The sequence below is a fragment of the Delphinus delphis genome, chromosome 3, assembly GCF_949987515.2.
Source record: "Delphinus delphis chromosome 3, mDelDel1.2, whole genome shotgun sequence".
NCBI classification, from domain to species: domain Eukaryota; kingdom Metazoa; phylum Chordata; class Mammalia; order Artiodactyla; family Delphinidae; genus Delphinus; species Delphinus delphis.
In genome coordinates, this window is record NC_082685.1 from 123,875,908 (window position 1) to 123,899,438 (window position 23,531).

Sequence of the window (23,531 nt, forward strand, 5' to 3'; positions counted from 1 at the left end):
ATATAGAGCCAAAAGACCTTGGTTCTAGTCTTGACTCTTCCACTAATTTGCTGTGTCACTGCACTTTTCTGAGCTTCTGTAACCTATCTTTTAAATAATGAAACTACACTAGATAATTTCTAAACTTTATTTCTAACAACTTCCTGACTCTCAGCGCTTCCAGTTAACACACTATGCCTTTTCTTTCTCTGACATTCTATTAAAGCACAATCTGGAATACTACTGTTTTGTGTGCTTTGTTCAAAACATATATCATTGTCTTTACACATTACTAGTGTTTTCATGGTGCTATTATTATACACGCCCTCCCCCTAACTAAATTATATACTCCAAAGAAGACAGGGAACATTTGAATATATCCTAAATATTTCACAAAGTTGTAAACTTTGTCACCTATTATATATGTAAACACAGTATTTATAGTCATGTGCCATATTCCGTACATTAACTTTTTTTTTTTTTTATTTTGCGGTACGCGGGCCTCTCACTGTTGTGGCCTCTCCCGTTGTGGAGCACAGGCTCCCATCGCGCAGGCTCAGCGGCCATGGCTCATAGGCCTAGCCGCTCCACGGCATGTGGGATCTTCCCGGACCGGGGCACGAACCCGTGTCCCCTGCATCGGCAGGTGGACTCTCAACCACTGCACCACCAGGGAAGTCCCCTACATTAACTTTTTAAAAACTGCCTACACACATAAAATGGTTTGTTATTTTGGGTTTGTAATCACAAAAGTCTGAGGTTTCCACTTCATCTGAACTCCTATGTTCCTGAAAGCTAAGTTACACGCCAGAAACATTTCGTTTATACATGTTTAATAAGATTCAACTACACATATCTACTTTCCATATTTTTCAACAAAGTATGATTCAAATGGCAATCTTTCCCATTTGCTATAGATGGTTTTATAAAAAGCAAGGAAAATGGGCTAAGTACATTATTGAGAAGTCAAGCAGTATGGAATCTCATGAAGCCTTGCTTATCATTATATGAAACATGTTTTAAATTAATAGCAATATTAAGAAAGATATGATAATTCTCCTATTATAAACAACAGGATATAGTGATAAAAATTTTTTTTCACATTAATAGTTATATAAATGTGAGATTATCAGCATTCCTGATAACATAATTTTAACTAATCTCCCGAAGAATACACAGTTGACCCTTGAGCAACACAGATTTGAACATGTGTAGACTTTTTCAATAAATTCGTATTACAGTGCTACACATATTACAGTACTACACAATCTGTGGTTGGTTGAATCCATAGATGTGGAATCGCAGATACAGAGAGGGTCAACTGTAAAGTTATACGTGGAGTTTCAACTGTGCAGAGGGTTGGTGTCCCTAACCCCCACGTTGTTCAATAATCAACTGTAATTTTAACTACACTCTTTTGGAACTAGTCAAGTACCATATGACCCTCTAATATCTTAAAGGTGCCAGTGATGCTTCAACCAGTCAAATACAAATATAAGATGCTAATCCATTCCCCTTTCTCCATAACTCACCTGAAGGGCAGGGGAACATTGTTAGCGGAAAAAAAGAACATACTATTCAAGATATCTTAAAAGAGGAATTTATATGTTAAAATACACTTGGAATTTTTTTTAAAAACCTAATGTCAAATCATAAAATGATGATTAGACCAAAGAAGTCCAATTGAGAATTTCACTATAACAAAACTAAGCTTATCTCAAGATCCAACAATATTATAAGTAAAGTAACAAAAATATTTTTCTTTTATAAAGACAAAATTTAAAAGTTGCCATACCATGGCAACTTATATGGTTACAGTAAACAAAAATAATGCAGGATATAATTAATTACTCTCCAAGTCCAAGTGCAATTAATTAAATGATCCACCTACTCTTTATAAGTTCCCGTTTCAGGATCTTCTGTCATGACATCATGTAGGCCCTCCACTGAGATGTTTATAATCCCACAGAATTTATCTTGGATAACACTAGAATAAAAGAAGAGCAAAATAGGTTAAAATGAAGTATTTCAACAGGTAATTCTTTTTTTTCCCCTCAATTATCCTCTTGAACATGAAGAGAAATTTTAGTCTGAAAGTACAAAAGAAACTTTCAAAATATATTTCTTAAAGCAGAAATTGTACTTTGCATATTACAGTAAAATTTTCTTTCAGTAGATTACCAGTATGCTTAAATACTTAGGTGGGTAGATCAGATGGGAAAGAGATGCTTTAATATTCTTTAATTTATTATAATAGTCTTGTGTTAATGTCATAACTAAAAGAATAAAGGTACAAAATTTTGAATATCCAAAGTCTCTACTCCTGAGGAAAAAGACAAGCGATAGACTGGGAAAAAATATCTGTAAAACATAAATCTGATGAAGAACTTGGCGCTGAAAACTCAGATGACAAATAACTCAATTTAAAAATGGACAAAAATTTGAACAGATACTTCACCAAAGAAGATAATACAGATGGCATATGAGCAGAGCACTTGAAAAAATGCTCAATATCATTCGTCATCAGAGAAATGCAAATTAAAACTGTAACGAAATTTTTTTTTCTTTTGGCCGCACCATTCGGCTTGCTCGGGATCTTGGCTCCCCGACCAGGGATTGAACCCGGGTCCTTGCAGTGAAAGTGCCGAGTCCTAACCACTGGGCTGCCAGGGAATTCCCTGTAATGAGATTTTAATAAGTAAAATTAAGAAGACTGACAATACCAAGTGCTGGCAAGGGTGAAAAACAACAGGACCTCTCATACGTTGCCAGTAAGAATAAAAAATGACAGATCCATTTTGGAAAACACATTGGCAGTTTATAAGTTAACACTCCACACAACTAAGCAATCCCATTCCTGGGTATTTACCCAAGACCAAAACAAGTATTCGCAGATCTGTATGTAAATATTTATGGTACTTTTACTCATAATCCGAAACTGCAAAGATCCTAATGTCTACCAACTAACAAATGGATAAACTGTGGGACATTTATCCAATGGAATAATCAGCAATAAAAGGGAACAAACTACAGATACCTGCAACAACTTGAATAAATCCCAAAAACATTACACTGAGAAAAATAAAAGATTTGAAACGCTATATACCGTATGACTCCATTTATGTGACTTTCTGGAAAGGCAAAATTATTTAATCAGTGGTTGCCAGGCAAAGGGACACAAGGGAACTTTTGGGGGTGATGGTTATGTTCTGTATCTTGAGTGTGGAAGTGTTATACACTGTGTACATTTGCCACAACTGTATGCTTAAAAGAGGTTTTACTGTATGTGAACTATACCTTAATAAGCCTAACTTTTAAAAAGTAGAAGTATATGACCATTTACTGGCACACAAAATTAGCTAAAAATAACTGAATAAATTATAACTCATCTCCAGGGAACTAATAGCATCATTCCTGCAAGGGACATACTGTGTTTCTCATACTGCATTAACATGCATAATTAAGTTTTAAAATGTTCACTAAAAGTAGTTCCCGAAGTCAACAGTTTGGGTCATGTTCTCACCTTTGTAAAGTCAAAACCTTCTGTCTGTACTTTCAAGTGTGATCAGGTTTTAGAGAACTAAATCACCAGATGGGCAAAATAACCAATAGTTGTTATCATTCCGTTGCATTTTAATATGTATGTAACAACCTATTGCAAGAGTATATATTTTTGATATCATTATATATCCTTCGCATAAGAATTTTTAAAATCTCTCAAGAAAGAAACACACATACAATCTGCCTTATCTGGTTTAGCGAGAAACACCTTAGAAAAAGGTATTGGAGCCAACAGGCACATAAAAAGCTGCTCAACATCATCATTATTAGAGAAATACAAATCAAAACTACAAGGAGGTATCACCTCACATCAGTCAGAATGGCCATCATCAAAAAAGCTACAAACAATAAATGCTGGAGGGGAACCCTCCTACACTGTTGGTGGGAATGTAAGTTGGTACAACCATTATGGAGAGCAGTATGGAGGTTCCTTAAAAAACTAAAAACAGAGTTACCATATGACCCAGGATTCCCACTCCTGGGCATATATCCAGAAAAGATGAAAACTCTAATCCAAAAACATATGTGCACCCTAATGTTCGGAGCAACATTATTCACAATAGCCAAGACACAGAAACAACCTAAACGTTCATCTGCAGATGAATGGATAAAGAAGATGTGGTACATATATATACAATGGAATATTACTTAGCCATAAAAAAGGATGAAATAATGCGACTTGCAGCAACATGGATGGACCCAGAGACTGTCATACTATGTGAAGTAGGGTAAACAGAGAAAGACAAATATTACATGATATCACTTAATATGTGGAATCTAAAAAAATGATACAAAGGAACTTATTTACAGAACAGAAATAGACTCATAGACATAGAAAACAAACTTATGGGTACCAAAGGGGAAAGGGGGATAAGGATAAATTAGGGATTTGGAATTAACAGATACACATGACTATATATAAAATAGATAAACAACAAGGACCTACTGTACAGCACAGGGAACTACATTCAGTATCTTGTAATAACGTATAATGGAAAAGAATCTGAAAAAGAATATATATATGTGTGTATATATATGTGTATATATATATATAACTGAATCACTTTGCTGTTTAGCTGAAACACTGTAAATTACCTATATGTCAAATTTTTAAAAGTCATATTAAAGTAAATGATTTTTAAAAAGCATTAGAAACCAAGATTGTGCACTAAAAGTTCAGCCACTCTCTGTCATTTCTCTAGGTGTTGGTCTTCTTGTCTGTAAAGTGAAGATTGGACTCGGGGATGGCAGATACATGGCAAGGAATACAGCCATTTTCCCTTCCCACTGCAGAGTTAATTCACCACTAATCCATCATAGCAAGCTAAGGCAGGCAGGGCCTGACATTCCTTTCTAACAGAGCAGCATTCTGGATAGCTATCAACAACTGATTTCAATTAGCTGAAAAAGACAAAAGCCCTGTATTCTATAGCTTCCAAGGCTCTTTACCAGGCCTTTATGTCAATATTATTCAGGGACAATCCACTCAGGCAGCTGCCTTCTCTGCTCAGATCACCTCCAAGATCAACCCCACACCTTCTAGGGCTAGAAATTTCCCAAGAAATCAATGGAATTTCTGAGTACTGTGTATTTTCTCAAAATGATTATGAATTTTCCTAACAGGTATCTGACAACCCACGTGTGACCATGTTCTACTATGTGTGTGAATGTTAATTATAAGGCAGTGTAGGGGAGAGAGAGATTTAAAAAAGGTATAATTTGACAACCAGCTCATTTGTTTACATGTTTTACTTCAAATTATCATATTGATCAATGCTGGGGCTACCAGCATGGTCACACATGTTTCTGAGGAGATGGTAAGAAGTTATATCTTTGCCATAATTAGAAAATGATACAGTGCTACAGCACTGGGCCTCAATTCAGAGATGAACATTTACAGAATGAGCCTTGAAGGCTCAGAACAGATTGTGATAAACTGCAGCACGGATAAGGTAAACTTTTGACTGCACAATTCTTGCCAAAGGCAGTAACTTCACCCCTTTCTCATAAATGATCGGATTATTTAGATGACACTGCTAGAACCAGAAGGAAGCTTGAAAAGTTCTGAGAGAAATCTAATAGGTTCAGGAGCCTGAGGTTTACAGAAAGCCAAAAGACAGTATTAGTGAATGATTGACAAAAAAGAGTGTTAAAATCAAACTAAAGAAGAGATAAGGATACTCACAGAAGCAGACTGGACACAGGCCAGAAGATATAGGTCCAACCTCGGCTCTACCTGCACATGCTAGTCAGGAAGAAAGACTATTGTCCTGGCCCATGCTTATTCAGGCTTGGAGGAGAAGTCAGTCATGTGATCACTGTGATTCACACTCCTTCCCTCCCCTGCCTCCAGCTGAATTTCTAGCTCTACCAAGTGAGAGGCTTACATGACTATCTTGTAGGGGTGAAGAAGGGAGGTGAGGCAACCTCAGTCAGTCATTTTTTTCACTGAAATGTCACCCATACTGCACAGAAAAGGACACAAGAGGCAGAGATCTAGCCTGGGGGAAAGCGGGGGAAAAGGGGGGATTAATTCCAGTAGACGGGGGAAACCATGCTTACCCTGGGGTACTTAGTAAGTGCCAGAGCGGGTGAGGCTTGGACTTCAAGTTCAGAAAAGGGGAAAATGCCTATGGCACAGAGTAGAAAGGTATGTAATCTGGCTTTGAATGAAAAGAGTTGACTCTAGAAAAGGAAACGGACTGAAGAAAAAGAGTGGAAAAGGAGATTCTATGCCACATTTTGGGATCAATAAAAGGAGAAGTTAAACAAAAATTATCTTCAGAGTATTCAATTTCAAAAAGCACTCAGAAGGATGCAACTCAACTACCACTCATTAAGCAGTTTGGGAAAAGTACCCCAAAATAATACAAGTAACAAAAACCTAAAAGAGGCTTGTACTTTCCTTGCATACAGATGTTTAAAGAAAACAAGCATTAAGAAGTTACAAATTCTTTTCCTCCTTTTTAAAGTATTACAAAAATGTGTAAATGTTACATTTAAGAAGAAGTCTTTAAAATAAAATTTTTATAGACAGTATTCTTTATGACTCTTTTTGAATATTAAGCATTTGTTTCCCTTTTTATCCACACAATACTCTCAACCCTGTACTTTATAAATTAAGAATAAATCTTGTTTTTTGTAATATACAATCTTTCTGAATTACATGCTTTAAAATGTAATTAGACATCTAAAATGGAAACAATCAAAAGAGAGCTGGAAACCAGGAATGAAATAGCAATAGGTTTGGAGGAACAAAGGGAAGGAGAAAAGTCATTGTACTTTGATAATCTTATATACATTATTTCTTTAAATACAACAAGCCAGGAACTAGGTATTATACTGTTTTTGTTTCTTTATGAAAAAAGCTCAGTTTTTTTCTTTTATATGTATTACATACTGGAGTTACGAGTAATACTTTATTAGAATTCTCAGTGTATCATCTCCTAATAGTAGTCTTCTTGTGTATATCCATTCAAATCTGGTGTCTGGTATAATGTGGGAGAAGTAAAGGTAGCCAGAGAAAACCATGTAATTTTAAATCTCACTCAACTCTTAATTCTCCAAAATCAGTGCTTACCACGAAGTGGCAGTTCACATTAACTAGGGCACGGCAACCTAGTATCCCTGAAAGAGACAGCCAAACTCCATGCTAGTCTATACAATGGTCCCTCGATAACCATGGATGCTCAAGTCCCTTATACTATAAAATGGTGTAGTACGGTAGGTCCTGTGTATCCATGGATATGGAACACGCAGGTTTCTACAGCACGGTAGAAAAAACAACATTCAGGAGCTTAAAGAAAAAACAAAACACTGATTACTGATTATTCCAGCCAGAAGTTTATCTTGGTATACTCCCATGAGCAGACTTCAGAAGACTGGCTTACTGAGTATTAATAAGAGGTGGATTTATACCAGGATACCAATTAACTCACAAAGAAAGAAGTGATTAGAGTAAGTGGTCATATTACCTAGGCCAATTCTTCCTGGTGTATAGGTCACCATGGTCAAGTTCATTCACTTTAGTGGACATTTTATGAGCTCACAAAACATGTTAGACATCCTGAAAAGCCCTGGGGATAAAAAAGATGGCCACCTCAGGGAACTTAGAAACTAAAGGACAAAGAAATGAAGCAACAAAAGAGATGTTCCTTTTTGTTCTAAATCAGGTTATGATATCCTGAATAACTGACTTTCTCAATTTTACAGGTTTCTGACTTACTGGGTTGGCCAAAAAGTTCCTTCAGGTTTTAAGTAAAAATAAAAGACGCATTGTTCATTTTCACCAAGAACTTTATGGAAAAACGTATTCACTGTTTTGTTCCACTACCTTCTGCCAGTTTTCAGGTAACTTCATAATTCCATCTTCCCAAAACTTTTTATCTTCGTGAGCAAAGAACTGTTCCAGGTGCCTTTTACAGTCTTCCAGAGAATTGAATTTTTTTCCATTAAGAGAATTTTGTAAAGATCGAAATAAATGGAAATCTGAAAGTGCAATGTCTGGTGAATAAGATGGATGAATCAGAACTTCCCAGCCAAGCTGTAACAGCTTTTGCCTGGTCATCAAAGAAACATGCAGTCTTACGTTATCCTGATGGAAAATTATGCGTTTTCTGTTGACTAATTCAGACGCTTTTCGTCGACTGCTGCTTTCAGTTGGTCTAATTAGGAGCAGTACTTGTTGGAATTATTTGGTTTTCCGGAAGGAGCCCAAATTAGAGGACTCCCAATTTCACCATATACACAACATCACCTTCTTTGGATGAAGACTGGCCTTTGGTGTAGTTGGTGGTGGTTCATTTCACTTGTCCCACAATCTCTTCCATTCCACATTATTGTACAGTATCCACTTTTCGCCACCTGTCACAATTTGTTTTAAAGACGGAACTTTTTCATTACGTTTAAGTAGAGAATCGCACGTGGAAATATGGTCAAAAGGTTTTTTTTGCTTGGAACCCAAACGTCAAAGCGATTCATATAACCAAACTGGTACAAATGACTTTCAATGCTTGATTTGGATATTTTGAGTATGTTGGCTATCTCCTGTGTGGTATAACGTTGATTGTTCTCAATTAATGTCTTGATTTGATCTCTATCAACTTCAACTGGTCTACCTGACCACGGAGCACTGTCCAGCGAGAAATCTCCAGCACGAAACTTTGCAAACCACTTTCGACACACTGTCAGTCACAGCACCTTCTCTATACACTGCACAAATCGTTTTTTTCGTTTCAGATGAGTTTTTACCTTTCTTGAAATAATACAGCATAATATGCCGAAAATGTTGTTTTTCTTCCATCTTCAATATTAAAATAGCTACAAAACTTCACCAATTTTGATGTTTTTTTTTTAATGCACGCTGATATGACAGCTGTCAGAATACAATTTAACAAAATTGTTTCAAATGAAGTTAAAGACAACTAAGCGCTATCTTACGGAAAAAACTGAATGAACCTTTTGGCCGACCCAGTATTTACTGGCTTAAGTCAGTCTTGTCAGTCCTGTCGTCTGGATGGTGCTCATGAAGCACTGGCAAATTACTATTCTCTAAGCCTCATCACTGCCCTCTAGAGACTGGATCATTCTACCACCACTTGAGATCTTAGAATTTTCAAGTTAACTTATCTTTTATTTATTACATTAGGATAGATGCTTCTCCTAAAGGAATCCCAAATTTGATATAAACTTATTTTCATTTCACAATGCTAAATGGGACCCAACTGATTCTATTCATTCCCTTATTATTGAGGGCTTCAAGGAGGCAAATGGGTGCCTTCTTTTCTTTCTCCTTAATTTAAGAACTTTCAAGGCCTATCGAGAACCTCAGCAAGCTCTACTAAAACCACCTTTCCAAAGTGGTATTGAACTATTCTTCCTTTCACTGCTCTCAGGCATTAAGTCATCACCTCCTGAATACAGAAGTTCCTGACTCCAATAACTGCTTACTCCCTTCCTGCTCCTCACAATGTTCTCCCTCCTTTTTTCTATTCAATGTATAATTCACATTTTCTTCACGAAGTCTTCCCTTGACCACTCTTTACCTCACTGTAATTGAGCACTCTGTCCTTTGAATTTCCAATAGCATAAAACCTCTGCACTACTCATTTGGCGTGTCACTCATGTGGCTCCTTTTTTATTACTTTCTTCTTATGTCCTTTAATTTTTCATGCCTGCATGCCTGCTCTCCCTAAGATGGTAAGTAACATGAAGCAGAGCCCATGTGTTACGTTTATTTCTTTATGTCTCTTAGGGTAACATTATGCATCATGTGAACACACAATAAATAATCATAGGAATTTATGATCCCCAAAGCTCGAAAACTGCCCTCCCTTGTTTTTTTTTTAAACAATACTATTTTTACTTATTTCTTTTTAAAATTACAAGTATAGGTAACTAAGCTGTAGATAACATATTACAATTGACTAGTCTACCCCTGACATTAGGCAGAAAATAGAACAGAAGGTGGCTGTGTTGGAATCTACATCTGAAACATTCATCTTAGAAAATGCAAGGAAAGTTTAACATCAAGGATGAAAGGAGAGAATAAAAGTAAAACTGAAGGGCAAGAAGTATTAGTAATCTTCCTTTTTACCTATCATACTTTTCCTTTTATTATTTTACATACTTGGTTGATACATTAATTTATTTGCACAGACCAGAGGTACAACTATGCTATAGAAAGAAGACCGGCCTTTTTAAACATCTGCTTGTTTTGTTCTTCAAGTATGTGGTAAGTGATGTTCTATATATATATACAGACACAAACATTAAGTAAGTAGGTGAGAGCATTAAAAATTTTACTCAGTGGGTAAAGACCATCTGATCATTTAAAATAATTCCACATAGTGTTTAGTAAACTTTTCTTTTTCAGTTAAATGCACATGAGTAAAACTACAGCTCTTAATCTTGACTTAGTATTTCCTAAAGGTATGACATTTTCTGGGTGTGTAACAGTATCTGTAGAATATGTGAATTGCAGAAACTTCACACAGAGTGATTTTTTCTTGCTTTTGAAAACTATGTACTAAAGAAAAAAAATCCATCATTCTCGTGTTTTTCACCCAACTTAAAAAATCACGCTTGCTTAAAATTATTTCTGTCCTTTTGTATCACTATGAACCCAACCACAGGTGTCCAGAAAAGAAAATGCCCCTAGAAAGTGCAAAATTTTTAATCCCAAAGGCACAAATAAAAGAAATATTCTAATATTCATTTGGTTAGCCTAAACAATAAATATTAGGTTAAATGTGAACAGGACTCTAGTTTCTTTCCACTTATACAATTTTTATCAGTATTTTTCTAGAAAGCATTTTACACTTCCAGTTTTTAGATTAATCGATCCATCATCATAGAGCCTGTGCCTTAAGTAACTTCTCTGTAAGTGATGGATTTACACATTTACATCACACCTTCATTCCCTTGGGCCTTAGAGGAAAACAGGAATGCAGAAACACCAAATTTTCAGTTACTTTTTCTGAACAGTTTTATAATCGAAAATTGATGATTTAAGTTTTTCATAGTAGCAAGCCCAAGAAAGAAAGAAATCAGAACTTCAGATACTTTAAAATTTTCTCTGCTCTAACCAGACAACAATTATACTATTTGTACACTGCACCTAATAATATCTGAACCCACTCACATCATTAAATCCTAAGTCAGAGGGTCGATGAAGTTAAGGTAATTTAAGAATATAAGTTTTTAAGCACTAAAAGACACAATCAAATAAAATATTCTGTAAATTATACTTTTCTGCTTATATTAACAATATTAAGCAAAGAACAGCAGTTTACTAAAAGAAAAAGGAAAACGAAAAAAGCCTTGATTTATCGGTCTTATTCCAGAATTCCTACCACACCGGAAGTTATAAAAGTGGTGACATTTATACTAAGATCAGGTTTTTCCCCTCTCTATTTTCCAGGACCTAGGCTGGAAATATTTCTGTCACTTAAATGGAAACATACATCCTTTCTACATAGTTAATTCTCTTCGTGGTCATGGAACAGTGTATGTGTTAATAAATCTAGTTCCCTTGACAAATACTGGGCAAGGAAATAAAAGGATAAAAAGTTCATAATGGAAGTTCACTAAGTTATTTTAAAATTAAAGTTTATACAACAATTATCCTTACATATTATAAAACATTCCCCCAATTAACTTTTTTTCTTTTTTGACTGCATAGAGGTGGGGGGGAAAAGCAAGCCGTTATCTTTAAGACAATAAGAAATAACTACAATGATCTATGTATAGTGGGATGAGAAGAAACTGCCATATTATATGATTTTCAAGAGGAAGACTAAGCTTTAAGAAACACTGCTCAGTGAAGATATACTAAGGTTCCATTAAAAAGAAGATGATCAACGACTGGCACAGAACTGTTTGGAAACGACATTAGGCTGAAAAAACCCAACCAATGCTTATTTTCAAAGCTTATAGGAGTCACCTGACAAACTTTTTTTTTTAAAGTGATACAAAAGAATTTAATAGAGATTTAGTAATTATTGGGTTGGAGGCACGACCTCACCATTATAAATGGTGGACATTGTTGAAAACAGAGCTATACAAGTTATCACAAGGCAATTGAAGATAATGTGCTCTGTAAAACAGTGTTATGTGATCAGAAGGGAAGTCTGTGATGATGAGAATATTGATGTCAAAGATTTACATGAAGCATTTGAATAAAACTATCACGAAATAATAGGGGGAAAAATCTCTCTATTTACATTATTTTAAAATATGTATATGGAACTAAACTAACAATATAATAGGCATTTGACTATTTTGTTACAGCTTTGTAAATACAACACATTCAAGCTGACCAAAAACCTTATGTAGATTTTTCTTATAGGAAAAATGAGTTAAATGCCTGCTATTTAGACCTGCCTCATTCAGGCACACTGCCAAATTCCTCCTAAATACTGCTAGCACTCACAATGACCTCTCTGAGCTTTGGAACCCTATTACATCTACATCCTCCTTATCCACTCTTGGCAGTCTCACAAGCATCTCTAACTTAAGGTAGCCAACACCAAACTTTTGAGTGCCTTCCCAACAAAAACAAAGCAAAACAAGATAGAAAATCAAAATCAGGCTCTCTTCCAGTTGTCCTAATCTGACTACAGAGCAATTCTAAGCACCCAGTGACTCAGGCCAGAACCTGGGATTCAGTTGTGACCTTTCTCCTCATCTACCCATCAAAAACCCAATTTATCATCAAATTCTGTCACATTTATCTATGAAATTTTTCGACTTCTCTATATTCTTACTGTGAACAGCGTGCTGCAAGTCAATTCTGTCTCTACTTTGAACTATTGCATAACTTCCCACATGGGGACCCTTCCACTCTTTGCTTCTTCTAATTCATTCTCTACACAGTGCTCTTTTGCAAAATCTGATCAGGTCTCCCTTGCTTTAAAGTAAGGGTTTACACTTGCTAACACATATATATGGAATCTAAAAAAAAAGAAAAAATGGTTCTGAAGAACCTAGGGGCAGGACAGGAATAAAGATGCAGACGTAGAGAATGGACTTGAGGACAAGGGGAGGGGGAAGGGTAAGCTGGGACGGAGTGAGACAGTGGCATGGACATATATACACTACCAAATGTAAAATAGATAGCTAGTGGGAAGCAGCTGCACAGCACAGGGAGATCAGCTCTGTGCTTTGTGACCACCTAGAGGGGTGGGATAGGGAGGGTGGGAGGGAGATGCAAGAGGGAGGGGATATGGGGATATATGTATACATATAGCTGATTCACTTTGTTATACAGCAGAAACTAACACAACATTGTAAAGCAATTATACTCCAATAAAGATGTTAAAATTTTTTTAATAAATTAAGTAAGTAAGTAAGGGTTTAACCTTTCAGTAACTTCCCATTACACATAAAAATCCAAACTCCTAATCATGGTTTACTCAGCCCCATCTGACCTGGTTGCTGCCTACCTCTCTCTGACCTCACCTAACTTTTCATACTACTCTCCAGCTATACTAGCCTTCTTTCTGACAAACACTTTCTTAGTCTTAGGACTTCCATGGAGGGATTCCATCTGCTAAGAATGCTATTGCCTGAATTTACCTGGTTAGTTGTATTTACAGTAGGAATGAAACTCCAGGAGGGTATGGTCCTAAATGGAAGAAAACTCAGATTTTTCCTTCCCAAGTAGGGAGAAACCTTGTCCTTCCCTACTATGTTTCTCTTCTGTGAGTCTTCTTTACTCACAGCACACTTTACTTCTGGTCACCAATTGTGTGGAAGATTTTCCCAACATGCCATTCTCTGTGACACCCGCTGGATGACCTACAATTTAACTCAATTCTAACACTATCTCCCTGGAGATAATGTCAGATCACACAGGTTAAGGTCTCAGACCCACAAGACTGAGCCACCCCCCAAGTACCTCAGATGCCAAAGGTTCCAAAGACTCCTCCCTAGGTTCAACTAATTTGCCAGAGAAATCACAGAATTCAGGGAAACATGTTTACCAGTTTACTAAAATATATGATAAAGAATACAGATGAATAGCCAGATGAAGAGCTACAGAGGGCAAGGTCTGGGAGGGTCCTGAGCACAGGTGCTTTGGTCCCTGTGGAGGTGGGGCGTATCACCCCTCCGATGTGGATGTGTTCCCCCATCTGGAAGCTCCTTGAACACACTACTATTGGGATTTTATGGAGAATTCCTTACATACATACTCAATTATTAACTCCATTTCCAGCTCATCTCCCCTCTGTGGAAGATGGGGCTTGGAGCTGAAAATTCCAAGCCTCTAGTCATGGCTCAGTCTCTCTGGTGACCTCAGTCTAGGAGCCCACCCCAGAGCTGCCTCGTCAGAACAAAAGATGCTCCTAATGTTCTTATCACTTAGGAAATTACAAGGGTTTCAGGAGCTCTGTGCCAAGAATCAGGGGTAGAGACCATACATATTTTCTTCTTTTATCTCACAGGTCCCCATTCTAGAGGACAATGCCTTAGGAGGCTTTCATAGATGAGAAGCAGATGATTTAAGAAAAGGGGTTCTGAAAGCCAAAACATGAGGAAACTGAACTAGAACATAAAAATATTTGCTCCATGGCACCTCAAACAAAATACAAAGAAAATGTGAACTTATGTATTAAGAATAGAATTAACACTAGGAAGAGTATCAGAGAAGGTATCTGGCAAAAAGTTAGATTTTCCAAAGCCAATATCCAAACTAGGAACAGGCAAGGGTTTATGCTCAGGTACCGGAACTCAAGACATACGGGAAGACATGGAGATAAAAGGAAAGTACTGTATATTACAATTACACACTATTGACAATCAAAAAACTACTTCCCACTAAAATATAGTGCCGTCTACTATGTCACATGATGCCTCAAAAGTCAGGAACAATGAAACAAGGCACATTTGGACCAGTAGAACGCATACTATACATTCCTTTCATTCATGCTGCTTTCTCCATATTTATCTTTTAACCCACAAGGCTTCTCACATTAAAGTATGCAGCCACAAGGGCCTACCAACTTCAGTAGAGTGATGACTAGAGATGGAGGGCACTTTTAAAAAACTATACTTGAGACAGTATAATACTGAAAACCATGGGCCTATCACTTGTTAGTATTGCTCCATAACTGTGAAATCACTAACAAACTAGATAATAATTTGAGACAACTGATGCATATCCCTCCCCACTCACCTAAGGCCTTATCAGCAAGTCCAGTAACAGAAAAGAAAAAGTTTTAATGAGAAATAAAATGGGCCTTCTCAGGAGGAAAAAAATTAAGTTACTATTCAGTAGGCGATGCATAAAAACAAAGTCTAACCGGTAAACAGAACAACCTTCTCTTTGGTTTCACGTACCCCGTTCTCTTTCCTTAGTCCAGAGCAGCACAACATATTACAAGTCCATGAATACGTTTTCCAGTCTGGCCCAGTAACAGAAGACAAGCAAGGAGTGGGATCCTTCTAACAAGGGAGAACAAGAAGTACAATAGGATGTGGGGAAATGCATGAAGGACCAACTTGGTAGGAAGACCTAACATCAAAACTCATTTTCAGAACCTTGTAAAAGGTTTCCAGGCTTTCTTTTCCCATTTTGCCAACGCTTAAAAACAAATATGGCAAATTTTACTGTTTTTGTTGTGGTGTGGGTAAGAAATGGAGTGAAAATGCCCTTATTACATGTGGGTCCCCCTCCACCTTAAAGCTTAAACACTTGGTTATTTCTATAATTTTTAAGTTCAAGAAATGTCCACATATATGTTATGTTTGAATGTTCTATTTCTTGACCTAAGTAGTGATTAAAACAGGTGTATTTACTTCCCTATGTGGTTTATAAATAAACAAGAGTTTTCTAAAATGTTGCCTGTAGTCTAACGGCAAATATTTTCCAAAAACCTAACATCTGATTTCTCCCTCACCTGCCATGCCTCTGCCAATCACCAAGGCACCTTCCAAAGTAGCTCTAGAATCCATCCATCCTCTCTGCCACCACCCCAGTCCAGGGCTCCAGCATCTCTCCCATGAATCAGCGATTACTGCATGCGAGATTCAGATTAATCCTGTTTCTAGTCTTGTTCCTTCCAGAAAGAGTGCACTTTCAGTTTGTATTTGCCAAATGCTAAATGTTTAAAAGAATCCTTGGGACTTCCCTGGTGGCTCAGTGGTTAAGAATCTGCCTGCCAATGCAGGGGACACAGGTTCGAGCCCTGGTCCGGGAAGATCCCACATGCCCCAGAGCAACTAAGCATGTGCGCCACAACTACTGAGCCTGCACTCTAGAGCCCACGAGCCACAACTACTGAAGCCCACGTGCCTAGAGCCTGTGCTCTGCAACAAGAGAAGCCACTGGAATGAGAAGCCTGCGCACCACAATGAAGAGTAGCCCCTGCTCACCACAACTAGAGAAAGCCTGCATGCAGCAATGAAGACCCAGTGCAGCCATAAATAAATAAATAAATAAATAAATTTATTTATTAAAAAAAAAAAAAGAATCCCTGAATGTGTAGCCAAACAGCAGCATTAGGTTCCCTTAACAATGCTTAAAATCCTTCCATGGTTCCCTGCTGCCCTAGGGAAAAACATGAAATTACAACATCCTTCATCGTCTGATTTCTCTCTCTAGCTGCAAATCTCATAATATACCACTCACAACTCCAGTTGGACTGAATTTTAGTTCCTGAAAAGCAGTATTCTATTTCTTCAACCCTCTACCTACTACTCAGTTCTCTTTTGCTGGGCTAATTTCTACTTAGCCTTTGCAATCCAGTTTCAATGTCACTTTTCTCATAAAGCTATCTCTCACCTCCACATATGTTATACAAGAGAGTACCTTCAAGTGCAGTATTTATCATACTGTACAATAACCATGTGTGTCCTCCTCTACATTTCAAGCTCTACTGAGAATAGGAACCATGTCCATGCTATTCACAATTATAACCCTAGCACCCAGGCAGCAGTATAGTATAAAATTAAAAGCATGGGCTCTGGAATCAGACAGACCTAAAAAGTGTCACAAGCTGTGAGAATTTGAGACAGTTTCTTAAACTCACTCTGCCTAAATTTCCCTACCTGTAAAATGTAGATAGTACTACCTTATAAGGCTTTTTAAGGATTAAATGTTATATATGAAGTATTTAGCATAGTGCTTGGTACACAGAAACATTAGTTATTATTAACTACTTAATACAGTGATTATCAAAGAAAATATTTGCTGAATGAATACAGTATTCACAAATTATTAAAAACATATTTATTAATGCTAAGCTCATATAATTCATTATATATCCAAATAAAGTCTATAATTCTATAAGGATGCTTCAGTTTTATTCATGTCCATGACACTGAGGTTTTCTTATAGTCAATATTCAGTTGAATTATAACGCAGAATGTTCAAAGAGAATGACCTGTGCCTCACTTTCAGGAACAATTTGTTTATGAAGTCGAATCTGCTCCAAACCAGGGCATTCTAGAGAATTTGGGGAAGTGTTACAGATTGAAGCTGTTACATTATACCTTGCTGACTGATAAAAGCTGTAGTATTCAAGTCTATTTTCCCCTGAGTTTTCTGGTGCCTTTAGTTTTTGTTTAAACTGAACAACTTTGTAGATCAAAAAAACAATTACAACACAAGCTAAAATAAAAAAAGCTAGCAAAATGTCAAAAGCCTCATTCAACTTTTCAACTTCTTGTGTACAAATTACAGATGTTTTCCCTGACACCGAAGCAGCATCAATCGGTAGAGCACTGTTTTTTTCCAAGTTCAAGTTAACAGGAGAAGTAAGCTGTATTTGCACAGGTAACACTGCAGTAGTCTCTAATGGATTACCAAAGGTATTCTCTTGAAAAAATCTACTGGCAGGTGAAGTACGAATTCGTTCCCAGAAAGTAACACTCTCAGTGTTTTCCAAATGTTTCCCATTTGTGGTTATTTTATGCCAGGCCATCATTAATGCAGTGGTCTTGTGATGAATATGAAGAGATTTTATAGCCCAAGCTCTGGATACATTTGTTGAAGATGTAACACAATTTGTAAAGTCAGTCCATTTAATATAATGCAATGCTCTGCCACGCATGGATGGGGGATTCTGACAATAGATGTTTAGAGTAATGGCTGAAGATGCTAACCAGTCGCGAAGACCCAATAGTTTGCAGTTACATTCCCAAGGATTAGAATTTGCCTGAAGATGAGTCAATGAAGACAATGGCTTAAGGACCCTTGGATGTAAGTCTGTAAGATTATTAAATGACAGGTTAAGAATCTTCAAAGATGCTCCCATGTTTTCAAATGTATCATTATCAATGCTGATTATTCTGTTTCTATCTAACTTAAGATAAATTAAATTCTTTAACAAGCTAAATGTGTCAGAATTTAAATTTTCTAAATCATTATGACTTAAGATCAAATGTTTAAGATTACTAATTCCACTAAACCCATCCCTAGTAACATTTTTAATTCTTGAATTTTTCAGGAGGAGATACTCCAAACTGACAAGTCCTTTAAATGCAAAGGGCTGTATTTCTTCAATATGGTTATGAGACAAAGAAAGTCTTTTAAGATTCTTAAGAACTTCAAAAGCATTTGATGGTACTTTTGTTAAATTATTACCTTCTAGATACAAACAATCCAGGTTTCCAAGGTGTTGAAAGCCTGAGTCTGATATCCTCAAAATTTTATTGTTTGATAAATCAAGTATCCGAAGAGCAATCATACCAACAAACGTACCACTCCCGAGGACAGTGAGGCGATTTCTTTGTAGATTTAAGTACTGAACTGAAACTAGATCATGAAATACTCCTCTTGGAACAAAAGATACTTGATTAGACTGTAAATATAAATTACGAAGATTGGAAAGTCCCTCAAATATTCCAGGATCCAAGCGTTTTATAAAATTATTATTCAGATATAGAAAATATAACTGCCTCAAATGAACAAAAGCTTTTGGATACACATACACAATGCTAGAATTATCTAAATACAATGCTACAAGAGAATGAAGTCCAATTAATTCACTTTCATTTATATGAGATATATTATTTCCAGTCAGATATAGAAAAACTGTACTTTCAGGAAAATTCTTAGGAATGCTTGAAAGGCCTAAGTTACGGCAGTTAATTTGTCTCCCAGTGCAGAGCTGGCAAACAGACGAACATCCAAGTATCTCTTTATGGAATAATAACACAAGATAACAGGTAACAAGTAGAAACAGTCGTAGGCAAGGCAGAGAAAAACGTACTCCACACATAGCCCTGTTCTTGGTTTTTCTGTTCATATCAAAATTGGCTATAAAAAGAAAAGGTAAAACTTTAAATCATCAAAAAGTTCTTTAAATGAAAGTTTTATAATACTAGAAATTCTATATTTTATTTTATTAGGATCAGCCATAATACTAAGTATCATGAATCATACTATGGTGATAGCATAAAACAGTAAGGCTGAAATACGTTCTAGAATTATTAGCACCTCCAGGCCATTAACCCACTGTTTGACAAAACGATAATTCAAATTTAATGAACTGCAAAATAAAATGTTTGCTAACTTAAATATTACAACTGACTATAACTAAAGTGACAAATGATGATGCAGGGATAAAGATCTTTGGATATAATATGCCCCTTTATCAACTTAAAGTCTAATATCAATTAAACAACATTATAATTTAGGAATTATACACATTCATTACAGAACAATTAAACTCTCTTTAAACTACAGGTTTTTACAAACCAAATTATTTTTTGTTTCAGCTAAAAGTTCATATTTAAATAAATAATCTTACCAAGAACAGGAAATTCATATTATTAACACTCAGCTGATTCAAGTAAAGGTTTTCTTTCTATATCTGAAGAGCGACATTTCTAAACTCCATTTCTTTTGTGGCACTGTTGACCTCCACCCCTCCACCTCTCTTTTTTTTTTAAGTCACAATTTGCTCAGGAAACACCACTCTTCACATTGGTTCCTCCACACTCAGTGTGTAAAACAGAGGTTGCCATGGATACAGGAAACTGAGAGACAGGAAGTAATGTTATCTGTGTTTCAAAAGTATTGTTAAAAGGAAATCTCAGGAACTTATTTTTTCAGAATGCAGTTAACTTGAGTTTTCCTAACGCACAAACCTAAATATTTCATTTTAAAAGTAAGTATTTTTTAAACATGAAAATTTTAAATATTCAGAACGAACAAACTCTGTATACATCAACAACAAATAGCTATCGAATGGAAAAAGCAAGTTGAAGTAAGCAGGCAGACTCTCAACCACTGCGCCACCAGGGAAGCCCAAGAGTAATGTAACTTTTGTGAATTTTTTAAATGCATAGAATATTTATATTTGTATTGTTTTGAATATACAGTAGCGACTTCAATTTTGCTTTATTCCTTAAAAAAAAAAAACAAGTAGCAAAAACAAGTAATTTAGGACAATGAACTTGACAGATGCTGTTCTTCTGTGTTGTTCTTTTTTAATTAAAAAAAATTGGTGCATATAAAGTATTGAATACGACCAATTAGTACCTTAATATATTAAGGTATATGCCTTGAGTTATAGACTGATATCAGGTTGCATACCAAGTTACTGACAAAGGTTATCTTTGACAAGAAAAGTTGAGGAGAGTGAAAGAAGCCCTTTAATGACTTTTGACCATATATACATCTGAATTAACGCGAATTTTTTACAATAAAAATGTATCTGTGCATAATGTAATATTTTAAAGTAAGGATTTAAAGAGTTGACTATAAACTATATATTATACATTGTTTAGTCATTAATTTTCCAAAAACCTGACTGCTTAGACTTTCTAATTCTGACATTTATTAATATTACTAATACCCTGACAGTGCACTTAAAATATCAGTAATAATATATATAACTGTATACTGTAACTCCCTTTTGATATTAAAGCAGCTTTATTTCACATCAAGACAACTACTTCAGATAATAATATAAATTATTTCCATATTAATATTTTGTATAATACCCAGCACTTTCTTTCAATTACAATAAAAAATCAGAGGTGCATACTAGATAACAGATCTTTATCAAAATGACTTACAAATCTCACAGCTATCCTTTGTGGCTGGTTATTGTTACTGCTATTTTATAAACACAGAAATTAGAAAACAACAACCAAAAAACCAAATGACAGAGAAATGACATAAATTAGAGGTAAAGATGGAACAAGAGCTAGGTTTTTCAAGTTCATTTTGTTTCATATTTTCAATAACATACAAATCATAATGAGATACGTCTCACAGATTTTTTTCAACTGTGTCATACAACTTAAAGAATTATGATGGGGTTCAGGACACGATACCCCAAAATATACACCTTGGCATACTGAATACTTTAAGCTGAAGGAGTCTGAGCATACAGCATGAGCAGGAAGTTCTCTCTCTGACCTCTCCCACCCCCAGCCACACCCCCATACTCCCTGCCCTTGTCCCCTGAAAGAAGTCATTAAACCCTCAAGTGAGAACTGCTCTCCCTATAATGGGAGGAATCCTTATCTCCAAAGACAAGAGGACTCAGAAGAATCCAAACAAATGGGACTTGTAAAATTTCCCCTGGTTTATTATACTTACCTCATACACTTTTCCCTATCATATCTTTCCATGACTTGCCATTCTACATCAAACACAGGTTTAACAGTTTCTTTGAGTCTTCATTTCCTTATGAAGACTCCCATGACATGTAAAATGTACATTAAATTTGTATGCTTTAATCCTGTTGTCTTGTCTTTCTCAGTTTAATTTTCAGACCCAGCTAGGGACCCTAAGAGAGTCAAGGAAAACTTTTTACTCTCCTACAGTCTAGAAAAAGTCAGAGAAATTGGTCCATTGAAATCAAAATAAAATTTAAAGAGGGTAAACTACAAGGTAACAAGATCAGAACATTCATTAATTAATTTTGTCCTCTGTTCTAGAAATATCCAAAGCAGACAAAAATATTTATTCTTACTAGATCTTGAAGTAAAGATCTGTTCATCTAGGAGGTGCTGCTCTTAGACACAAGTGATCACTACTAAAGAAGACCGCAGAAATCAAAACATGAAAAAAGTTGATGCAGGGAAAGAATCCAGAGACCTCTGCATCTTTCTTGCTATGAGCACATCACTAATTAGTGGCAAAATTGCCCACTCAAGGTTTAGATAAGAACTCAAGTTTCCCAGCTTCCCACTGCACTTACCGGAGTGTACATTTCCCTGTGCTTTAAATACTTTCATTTCACAGTAATCTGTATTATTTAGATAATTTTAAATCCTCTCATGAGCTTTAAGTTCTATAACATGTTTAATAAAATCTTCATATATCTCCAATGCACAATAATTCTCCCCAACTGAATTGTGACATTTTGAATTTGCTCTGGAATAATACATCAAAATGATTCCTCGTATCCCTTTTCTCATTCCTACGAATATTCAATAGAACTATTTCTGAACACTAAGCCTCCTAAGTAGGCATCCTCCCTCTTCTTTCCAGGAGATTGGCTCACTAAATTATTTCTCTCTCATTCTTATTGCTAAACCTTCTTTTGTACTACCTCTATCTTTAAATAATCTCATGCCTTAAGTTTCAACACATATCTATTTCCTTTCCATTCAGCAATTCCATCACAAGTACAAAAATACAAAAATAAGAGGAAAACTGTTCTATTACCATCTTTTACATATATGCCATCTACATTATTTAGACATATAGTGTCTATGTATAAACCAATCAAGATGGGTTTACATCTAAAGAATGGTTTACAATAGCAGTTACTGACCTTATTATGGATCTTAAAAATTACTTATAGATCCTAAAATCAAAAGAATGAAAACTTGAAATGGGGTTTACAATAAAAATTAGTCCAGTAACAATAAAAAATATTATCATTTTGCTCAATGTAGGGGAAAATTTTAATGAGGAGCAGTAACTCAATACAGATTGCTTAACAGTTGCCAGGAAAAACAAAAAAAAAAGTATCATACAGCGGAGAAATCGGACAACACCTTGACCAGAATTGACATGATTAATGAGAAGCAGGTAGACACCACATACTGCTAGATGCGATATTTCAAGAAGGACACATTGCTTATGTAATATTCCAACCAGGGATGATTAACTTGGATCTAACCATGAGGAAATATGAGACAAACCCCAAATGAGGAACATTCTGGGAGAGAGTAAGGGAGAAAGAAAGGGAGAGAAGGAGACAGAGTAGAACTGTATTTTTCAAAAATGTTAGTCGTTAAGTGAGAAAGACTCAGGAAATGACATTACAGTGTAAAAGAGACTACAAAGACATGACGACTAAAAGCTGAAGTATTTAGGAGTAAAAGGCCATGACTGATGCAATTTACACAAATGGTTCAAAAATAAAGCACCATGTATGGTTGGTGTGTGTGTGTTGGTGCATGTGTGTAATGTCTGTATACACACACATAGAGACAGAGAGAATAAGATACGGAAAGAGAGAGAGAGGACACATGCTAACAAGTCCAGGCTGTCATGCTCATGGAACTTACTGAGAAAG

The 23,531-nt window shown here is 36.0% G+C and overlaps 2 protein-coding genes across 2 annotated transcripts in view; both read right to left on the reverse strand.

The window, feature by feature from the left end:
* IPO11 (importin 11) overlaps positions 1 to 23,531 on the reverse strand; it is a 221,902-nt gene that overhangs the window by 33,295 nt on the left and 165,076 nt on the right. The window contains exon 28 of the mRNA XM_060009435.1: positions 1,871 to 1,966. Within this exon, the coding sequence (XP_059865418.1) occupies positions 1,871 to 1,966 (96 nt within the window). The remainder of the gene's footprint in view (positions 1 to 1,870; positions 1,967 to 23,531) is intronic.
* On the reverse strand, positions 17,093 to 19,680 carry LRRC70 (leucine rich repeat containing 70). Its single transcript, XM_060007029.1, has 2 exons — positions 18,629 to 19,680; positions 17,093 to 18,250 (listed from the first exon to the last, which is right to left on the reverse strand). The coding sequence occupies exons 1-2, from the start codon at positions 19,290 to 19,292 to the stop codon at positions 17,397 to 17,399; spliced, it is 1,518 nt and encodes a 505-aa protein (XP_059863012.1). The 5' UTR covers positions 19,293 to 19,680; the 3' UTR covers positions 17,093 to 17,396.